Source organism: Gadus chalcogrammus, chromosome 16 (assembly GCF_026213295.1).
Source record: "Gadus chalcogrammus isolate NIFS_2021 chromosome 16, NIFS_Gcha_1.0, whole genome shotgun sequence".
Lineage (NCBI taxonomy): Eukaryota > Metazoa > Chordata > Actinopteri > Gadiformes > Gadidae > Gadus > Gadus chalcogrammus.
In genome coordinates, this window is record NC_079427.1 from 7,105,135 (window position 1) to 7,115,134 (window position 10,000).

Here is a 10,000-nt window from a genome sequence, read left to right on the forward strand (position 1 = left end):
GGAGATTATAGTGGATTACCCTGATCCCAGTAGAAGGCAGGATTACTGGAACAAAATATTAAATAAATAAAAGATAAAATGCTAAAAAAATGTATAATCAACACAAAAGCATAGCCTTGATCACAAAATAATCCTATGGTCCCGTTTGAATAACCACCTGACCAGACTAAGAAACCCAATGATGACACCGAGATTTAGAAAGGTCCATTTTAATTTAATAGAATATTCACAGGTCAGTACAACGATAACCAGGGACACCGTAAACATTTAACTGCTAAAGAAATGACCCTTAATGTTGAAGTTGAAGTTCAAATTCTTTATTTAGTCAAATGCACAACAAACATGCAGCATTTAGCCATTGATGGCAATGAAATTAAAATGTTGCAAGCTCTCCTCGAGAATTACGTGCATCTAAATTATTGTGTGTGCGTTTGGGAGATCGGGGGGAAGGGGGGCGAATTGGGATTATCACAGTCCAGAGTTCAATAGTGTTGTGCCTATTGTTCTTATTATATATATAATGTAATTTACGATGGTGAAGCTATGAAGGCTGATAGCACTGATAATCAGGATCTTGTCATCTTGAAATGTCTAATCTGGATCAGGGTCATCCTATCCTACACTTTAGTGAATTAATGAAACACGATCTGATCGGTCGATCTGAACCTCGATCCATGAACCCAAATCTGATTGATTCATGGAGGTTTAAATTCTCAGGCCCAGAGTACATCTAGCAGTTGATGACATGATACAATCTGCTTTCACCCGATTAACTATTTGCAGGACTTAATCTGATTGATTTGTGATCAAACCCTATTTGAAGGTTACCTGCTATATTTTTTACAAAGTATGATATTAAGTAGTTATGGCATTATAGCATTGTGGGGAATGGCAGATATGAAACAAGTAATATACACTGCAAGTGTGTATATATTGTAGTTTTTTTTATGATGGGGTCTTCTCTTAAAACCGACCTCTGGTAGCTACTGCCCTCTGCTGGCCACTGTTAGTTACAGGCGGCTTAAGGTGATCAGGAATATAGCCGGGGAAAAACATTACCAAGCTCCCGTCCCCACCGACCAGCCCAACCTAAGAAACCCCCAGGTGACACAGAGATTGAGAGGTCCATTTTTATTGAAGAGAATATACAGAGGTCAGCACAACGATAATAAGGGACACAAACATTTAATGATTTGTCTGTTTGAAGCACATGTGAAAAAAATTGAGAATCTCGTTTATATGAATCAGAGTGGTGTCCAGTCCACAACACTAACAAATCATTTACATTCAGATTGTTCATTGAGGAAAAATTATGTCACAGGTTAAGATTCTATTAAAAGCAATGAGTAACAGTTTTAAAAGAGCATTTCACAACATCCTTCAGGTCTGTAGCCGCCTAGGGCTGATTAACCGATAAAAGAAATAGATAAAAAAATAAAAAAGGTTCCTTCTTAAGCGTTTGTTTGCAGAAAAATGATTGTGCTTCACAGAATAATAAATTGAAGTTTATCTCTGGCTCGTTCTACACGGGCATGCCAGCAAGCTAGGGTTAGAGGTCATACCAAGGTCGCGTTAACAGCTTTCATTTCTAAATAGTACCTGAGAAACATACGTGGGCTTAGAGTTCAAACTCATTTATGGCAGAACGAGTGCCTCCATGACAGGTCGAGAGGAAGGCTACACATCAGGCTTACATTGACAACAGTGGAAAGTGGCTCCGTCCTGTTTCAGAGTAGTAGTAGTTCGAGTGGAAGTAGCAGTAGTACGTTGACAGTTTCACACAAATGAAGAAAAGCTCTATCACAGGAGCCCAGGAGACCACCTGAGCTCAGGGCCGGGCGTGAAGCCGGGCCCTGGCATTACACCTTGCCCGCCCTGGGGCTCTCTGGGACGGACAGAGACTCCAGGGATGAGTGCTCTCCCTGCTCGGGCAGCAGCTCCTCTTTATCACTGAGGAGGGGAGACCAGATCAGCTCAGTGCAAAGCTCTGTCGGCTCCTTCTGGTTACGGGTTCAGGGTAAGTTGCGCGTGCGTGTGTGTGAGGTGCTGCGTGTGTTTGAGGCGCTGCGTGTGATCGGGTGACTGACCTGATTGTGGTGCTGCGGCGTAGGACTTTGTTGCGGTGGAGGGTGATCATGATCAGACTGGTCAGAACCAGAACAGAGATCACCGCCAGGGTACCAACGAGGAAGAATGCTGGAGGACCATGCAGAAAGACGGAGAAGGTCAAATATTGTGGTAGATATGATATTAGGGTATATTCAGGTTAATTAATTGTATCATTATGCCCTTGTGATCATACAGCTGTATTCTTCCTGTATAGTTAAGAATTAGACTTTTTTTTTACAATAAAAAACACACACACACACACACACACACACACACACACACACACACACACACACACACACACACACACAAGAGTAGATATCAGGATAGACATCAGGGTATATATACACTAGGGTACACATCAGGGTATATATGCTAGGGTACATAACAGAGTATATACAGTATATACGTCTAGGGTACACATCAGGGTATATATACTAGGGTACATAACAGAGTATATACAGTATATACATCTAGGGTACACATCAGGGTATATATACACTAGGGTACACATCAGGGTATATATACTAGGGTACATAACAGAGTATATACAGTATATACGTCTAGGGTATTTGCCACCTGGAGAGCGGTCCCTTCCTCCAACGTTCCCCTGGGCATCCTGACCTGTGTGACCTGTGAACCAGAGAGAGGTCAGAGTTAACAGTTCATCGGGGCCGGGTCCACACTAGGGGTCAGAGGTTAAGAGGGTTCGAGGCCATCAGAGGTCATGGGTTAAAGGTCATGGGTACCTCGCCCGTCACACTTGGACATGCAGTCATCCAGCGTCTCGTAGCGGTTCTTGTTGCCCCGGCAACCTCCGTAGATGAAGGAGAGGCACGAGCCGGTGCTGGGCTGGTAGAAGAAGCGAGGGAAGGCTGCGCGACACGGACCCGGCTCAGGGCCCACCAGGCAGTGGTCTAGAGGTCAGAGGTCAGAGGTCAGGGTCAGCCCTGATGGTGATACATTATGTTCAGTGCCTCAGCATCCTCTGTGGGTCGCTCCTGGCTTACCTTTGCTGTCCTGGTGTTCCATCGGAATCATTTTGCCTTTGGATTTTTCGGGAGACGGCAACACAGTGACTATTATGGGATGAGAGAGCACAGGACACTTACTATACTTGCCACAACACAACCCGTGTTCGTGAGGGTGAGTGAGACCCAGAGAGGTAGTGAGACGGGTTCTACCTGTGCAGGCGACCATGCAATTCTCCTGGCTGCCGTAGTTGTTCTTGTTGCCCCTGCATCCCCCATAGATGAATGATTGACAGGTGTGTGTGTCGCTGTTGTAGAAAAATCTAGGCAGAGCCGCACGGCACGGTCCCACCGCTGGCGCCACCCCACAGCGATCTGGAGGTCAAAGGTCAGGGTTAGGACAGGATATGACCTCATTGTCTGCAGTTCTAATTATTCTCTCTCTCTCTGATCACCCATCTCTCTTCCTCTTTTTCTGATCGCCCATCTCTCTCTCTCTCTCTCTCTCTCTCTCTCTCTGGTACCTACGTGCAAACTCGTCTTCAGAAATCTCTGGTAGAGGGACATCGGAGGAAGGAGGAACTGGAGACAGAGACAGCAAGCGAGAGAGTTACACAGAAAGACAGGAAGACACAGAGAGACTGAGCTTGAGAGAGTGGAATGTTATTATTGTCTGTTCCGTATACCAGATGCCACTAGAAGGAAGGATTATGTTGATGAGCAAATATGCAGGTGTGGCTTATTTAGATGTGGGAGGAGTCTTGTCTAATCTCCATGCAGGTCTGTGTGTGTGTTTGTATCTTGAGGAGCCGTGATTGGTTATCGTCACGGTAACAGTATTATGAAGAGATGAGATGGGTTACCGGGCGTCTCAGCCTCAGGACCTGTTGGATATGAACCATTGGCAGGGCGGGATCGGAGTCTCTCATTTGGTCCTGGGACAGGGAGGACATCACCATGGTTACAGCTCACACACATGTGGATGGTGGGGGAGGAGTCATGTAGTGAGTAGGATGGGTAATGCAAGGACTGGGGGGGTTTATGTTAGGAGTAGGACAGGGTGTAAAGTAAGTGGGAGGGGTTATGTAATGAGTGAGAGGGGTTTTATATTGACTGTTAGGGGCTGTACAGTGAGTGGGAGGGGTTATGTGAAGGGTTAAGTGAATGTGTGTTTCTGTAGACCTACATCAACTCTTCTTGATGTAGACCGTATTCTTGTGAACAAAGCATTCAACATTCTTCTTTATTGATTTGATATGGACAGACATTAAGTTCACATTGAACACAGTCGTAGCGGGTGGAGATACTGATCCATACGTTACTTTGTGAGGACTAAATGGAGACAAATCGATCCAAGTGAAAACAATGGTAAGTCTACAGTGCATCACTATATTGAACATGGATTTAACCCCCGATAAAGCCTAGGTCCACATGGTGTAGTGCACAGCGCGAACATTAGAGCATTCATTAATAGATTGATGTGGTCTGACTTTGGTTATCGTTGACTGGGTGAGGAAGGTGCATAATTCCTGGTTCATTTGACTTCCAAAACGCCACCAGTGTATTTTAGGCCGTTGAGTTGTGGAAATTCTTTCATTTAGACCCATTTGGCCTTTTATATGTGCGTATTTGAGCGCTAGTGTGTGCTGCTGTTTGTGTGCGGGTGAATGTGTGTTGTACATGATTATGTGTTTGTAGACTAAACCGGTCAGACAACATGTAGAACCCACACCCGACCCTAACCCTCATGCAAACTGTACTCCCAGAAACCAACCCCAACCAGCCTTTTTTCCCTGACACAACCCTTGTCCTAAGGCAACACCTGCATCTGAATGTTCTGGTCCCATACCTCAACAAACATTCTCCTTAACAACATTCCTTCTCTCCCTTAGAGACATGCAAATCTCTCTATCTGCATAGGCACAGAGATCTATACCCATCTCCACCCACACCCACGCCCCCAAATGTTTAGAGTAGCTAAGCTAACAGCGAAGAGCAGGCAAACCCAATTCGGACTGAAAGAGTTGACGGCAGCATGCACAGAGCTACTGTTGCTTTTTTACTTACTGCGACGTGTGTGTTAGCATACCATCTGATATAGCCACGTTGGGCTTGTTTCTACAACATCATAACACCTCCAGAATCGCTGTGTGTGTTACCTTTGACCCCCTCACAAGCAGTCTCACACTCCTGCACACTCTCGAAGTTGTTTCCGTTGCCCTCACAGCCTCCGTAGATGAATTTCCGACAGCTCTGGGTGTCCATATCGTAGTAGAACCGTGTGAAGGCGGCCTTGCAGGAACCCACCTTCATAAGGCTCCTGCACTGATCTGAGGGAGAGAGAAAGAGTGACTACAGATACAAACACTAGGGCTGGGTATCGTGGCCAATTTCCTAAATCGATTCGATTTTGATTCATAAAGGTTCTGAATAGATTAATCACGATTCAATTCGATTCAATCTGCTCTTAAATAATGAAAATGGCTCAACTGTGTTACAAAATACGCATTCACTTTGTTTTTTCTCTTCATCTTTAACAACAGGTTTTAAGTGAAAACTTGTAAATTGGACAGTTTAAACTTGAGCTGCAAATAAAACTGTCTCAAGTCTCAAAAGTGCAATTTTGAAATTAGAAAGGAATTGCAGGTGAAAGTACTTGAACTACAACATTCCATCACTGCAAATTGCATTAAGGCATTGCTTATTAAAAATGCAAAAATAATAATAATGGTAACAAAACTAAGAGAAAAAAAGGAACAAAAAAATCGATCTCATGCCCTATGTATCGATATTGCAAAACTTAAATGAAATCAATCCAAAATCGATTAAATCGATTTTTTTTACGCAGCCCTAACAAACACACTTCCAAATCTGCTAGGAGAAAGACAACGTAGAACCAATCTTCATTGGCCTCCTGCAGTAATTAATTTATATTTAATTATAACTCCCCTACGCCTGCTATCTGCGAGCAACCTCATTCAGGGGGACTCGTTGTGGAAGAACGTGGGTAGGTTGAAGTCAAGCCGGGATGCTGTATCTCAAACGGTAACCAGTTCATGAAGTGGTGTTAGATCTAAACATCTACAAGATAATCTCTGTAAATAAAGTCTGTGTTCACTTAACTTATGTAGTGGACACTAATAGTACACTATTGACCCGTGCTAGATATTGCTCCTTGACAGTTCATCTGTATAAAGAACCAGTGTGTGCCTGAAAGTCTCTATGGAGGAAGTGGATGACATAGAAAACCCCTTTGCATCATGGGATATGTGGAAAAATATGTGTGCATCAGTTGTATAATATGGTGCATTGAGAGTATTGAGTAGTGACTATGTGGGGGACTAGAATTGTACACCCACATTTCAGACAGCACTTTAAAATGGTGATGCCCTAAGAAGAGCATTGTGTTAGGAAGTGGTCAGGGGTCAAACCAGGATGTTAGATCTACACCGTTTCTTGAAATAATGACATGTTTCTGTCGGGTTCTTGTAGAGTAAACTAACAGGAAGTTGTTGACCGATACTCCTTGTTAAATGTGCTCATCCGAGGGTGCAACTATGCAGACATCACCGTTGCTTATCATCAGAACGCTTACTTCAACTTAACCATCATAACACCTTGACTTAACCGAATACCTAAACTAACCATCTCTAACTCAATGCATTAGTACTAGGAGTTACCTAACCGGATGGTCTACATCTTCCGCAAACTATGCAGCACAAAGAATGAAAGGAGAGACGCCAGGAGTGGTTGGAAGTGGAGGACATACCTCTTTTTCTGAGCGTCAATCCCTCTGATTGACTCTCTCTCTCTCGTTGGTAGCTACGTGCAAACTCGTCTTCAGAAATCTCTGGTAGAGGGACATCGGAGGTAGGAGGAACTGGAGACAGAGACAGCAAGCGAGAGAGTTACACAGAAAGACAGGAAGACACAGAGAGACTGAGCTTGAGAGAGTGGAATGTTATTATTGTCTGTTCCGTATACCAGATACCACTAGAAGGAAGGAATATGTTGATGAGCAAATATGCAGGTGTGGCTTATTTAGATGTGGGAGGAGTCTGGTCTAATCTCCATGCAGGTCTGTGTTTGTATCTTGAGGAACCGTGATTGGTTATCGTCACGGTAACAGTATTATGAAGAGATGAGATGGGGGACCGGGCGCCTTAGTGGCAGCTGTTGGTTATGTACCATGGACGGGGCGGGATCGGAGGGTCAGCTCTTGTCCTGGGACAGGGAGGACATCACCATGGTTACAGCTCAGACACATGTGGATGGTGGGGGAGGAGTCATGTAGTGAGTAGGATGGGTAATGCAAGGACTGGGAGGGTTTATGTTAGGAGTAGGACAGGGTGTAAAGTAAGTGGGAGGGGTTATGTAATGAGTGGGAGGGGCTTCATATTGAGAGAGAGGGGCTGTATAGTGAGTGGGAGGGGTTATGTAATGAGTGGGAGGGGCTTCATATTGAGAGAGAGGGGCTGTACAGTGAGTGGGAGGGGTTATGTGAAGGGTGAAGTGAATGTGCGTTTTTGTAGACCTACATCTACTCTTCTTGATGTAGTCCGTATTCTTGTGAACAAAGCATTCAACAAGTAAGGAATAATCACCGAGAGGCCGGGCAATAAACAGTTTGATATGCCCGGCTCGTGGACGGCGCGAGCCGGGCATATCAAACTGTTTATTGCCCTGCCTTGAGGTGATTATTCCGTTTATTCTACTTCGCGCCGGCCAACATAATAAAACAATTCAAATACTTCAATAATTAGCCTTTTTCTTATTCGTATTGCATGCTTATTAAATGTATACTCTGTTTAAGTTCATCTCCCTCGAAAAGTAGTTCCCTTTAGAACTACGGTGAATAACGTTAGCTCAGCTGTAGGTAACTCGTTTCTATAGCAACCACACAAGGCTGGATCTGATCACTAGTTTAATAACGTAGTTACTACATCCGTATCAAGTCAGCTTTAATGACTATCGATCAAACATGCACTCCTTGGTTTATTTTTACTATGGACCTCATGTTGGAAATGTATGGGATAGAAAACGATACAAGCGGCGTATTGATCTACTGTGCTCAGTCAGCAGCAAGTAGAACCGACAAATCAGCGGGCAATATGCCGGATTAATGCACCCCTCCCAGCCAATCAGAATCGAGCATTCTTAAATGAAGTACAATAATCATCTTTATTGATTTGATATGGACAGACATTAAGTTCACATTGAACACAGTCGTAGCCAGTCGTAGTGGAGATACTGATCCATACGTTACTTTGTGAGGACTAAATGGAGACAAATAGATCCAAGTGAAAACAATGGTAAGTCTATAGTGCATCACTGAATTGAACATGGATTTAACCCCGATTATAGCCTAGGTGCACATAGTGTAGTGCACAGCGCAAACAATAGAGCGTTCATTAATAGACTGGTGTGGTCTGGCTTTGGTTATCGTTGACTGGGTGAAGAAGAGTTCATTTGACTTCCAAAACGCCACCAGTGTATTTTAGGCCGTTGAGTTGTGGAAATTCTTTCATTTTGACCCATTTGGCCTTTTATACGCGTGTATTTCAGCGCTAGTGTGTGCTGCTGTTTGTGTGCGGGTGAATGTGTGTTGTATATGATCATGTGTTTGTAGACTAAACTGGTCAGACAACATGTAGAACCCACACCCGAGACCCGACCCTAACCCTCATGCAAACCTTAATCCCAGAAACCAACCCCAACCAGCCTTTACCCTGACACAACACCTGCATCTGAATGTTCTGGTCCCATACCACAACAAACATTCTCCTTAACAACATTCCTTTTCTCCCTTAGAGACATGCAAATCTCTCTCTCTGCATAGGCTGAGAGATCTCTATCCATCTCCACCCACACCCACAGGCAAACCCAATTCGGACTGAAAGAGTTGACGGCAGCATGCACAGAGCTACTGTTGCTTTAGCTACTGTGACGTGTGTGTTAGCATACCATCTGATATAGCCACGTTGGGCTTGTTTCTACAACAACATAACGCCTCCAGAATCGCTGTGTGTGTTACCTTCGACCCCCTCACAAGCAGTCTCACACTCCTGCACACTCTCGAAGTTGTTTCCGTTGCTCTCACAGCCTCCGTAGATGAATTTCCGACAGCTCTGGGTGTCCATATCGTAGTAGAACCGTGGGAAGGCGGCCTTGCAGGAACCCACCTTCATACCCCTCCTGCACTGATCTGAGGGAGAGAGAAAGAGTGACTACAGATACAAAGGCTGGGTATATCGTGGCCAATTTCCTAAATCGATTCGATTTTGATTCATAAAGGTTCTGAATAGATTAATCACGATTCAATTCGATTCAATCTGCTCTTAAATTATGAAAATGGCTAAACTGTGTTACAAAATACACATGTACTTTATTGTTTCTCTTCATCTTTAACAAAAGGTTTTAAGTGAAAACTTGTAAATTGGACAGTTTAAACTTGAGCTGCAAATAAAACTGTCTCAAGTCTCAAAAGTGCAATTTTTAAATTAGAAAGGAATTGCAAGTGAAAGTGTACTTGAACTACAACATTCCATCATTGCAAATTGCATTAAGGCATTGTCTATAAAAGTGAAAAAATAATAATGGTAACAAAACTCGATATTAACTCGATTTAATAACCATGCATCGATATTGCAAAACTTAAAGGAAATCGATCCAAAATCGATTTTTTTACGCAGCCTTAACAAACACACGTAGGACCAATCTTCATTAGCCTCCTGCAGTAATTAATTTATATTTAATTATAACTCCCCTACACCTGCTATCTGCGAGCAACCTCATTCAGGGGGACTCGTTGTGGAAGACCGTGGGTAGGTTGAAGTCAAGCCGGGATGCTGTATCTCAAACGGTAGCCAGTTCATGAAGTGGTGTTAGATCTAAACATCTACAAGATAATCTCTGTAAAT

The 10,000-nt window shown here is 43.7% G+C and overlaps 1 protein-coding gene across 3 annotated transcripts in view; it reads right to left on the reverse strand.

Moving 5' to 3' along the window:
• Positions 1 to 1,086: 1,086 nt before the first annotated feature.
• Positions 1,087 to 10,000, reverse strand: part of spint2 (serine peptidase inhibitor, Kunitz type, 2) — an 11,714-nt gene continuing 2,800 nt past the window's right edge. Inside the window, exons 2-12 of one of the 3 annotated variants that reach the window (XM_056611950.1) lie at positions 9,115 to 9,285; positions 6,850 to 6,960; positions 5,240 to 5,410; positions 3,944 to 4,015; positions 3,609 to 3,662; positions 3,294 to 3,455; positions 3,120 to 3,188; positions 2,859 to 3,026; positions 2,689 to 2,742; positions 2,088 to 2,196; positions 1,087 to 1,950 (exon numbers count right to left, since the gene is read on the reverse strand). In XM_056611950.1, the coding sequence (XP_056467925.1) occupies positions 1,860 to 1,950; positions 2,088 to 2,196; positions 2,689 to 2,742; positions 2,859 to 3,026; positions 3,120 to 3,188; positions 3,294 to 3,455; positions 3,609 to 3,662; positions 3,944 to 4,015; positions 5,240 to 5,410; positions 6,850 to 6,960; positions 9,115 to 9,285 (1,232 nt within the window). In that variant the 3' untranslated portion in view covers positions 1,087 to 1,859. The remainder of the gene's footprint in view (positions 1,951 to 2,087; positions 2,197 to 2,688; positions 2,743 to 2,858; positions 3,027 to 3,119; positions 3,189 to 3,293; positions 3,456 to 3,608; positions 3,663 to 3,943; positions 4,016 to 5,239; positions 5,411 to 6,849; positions 6,961 to 9,114; positions 9,286 to 10,000) is intronic. The other 2 variants (XM_056611949.1, XM_056611951.1) reach the window with 2 other exon arrangements.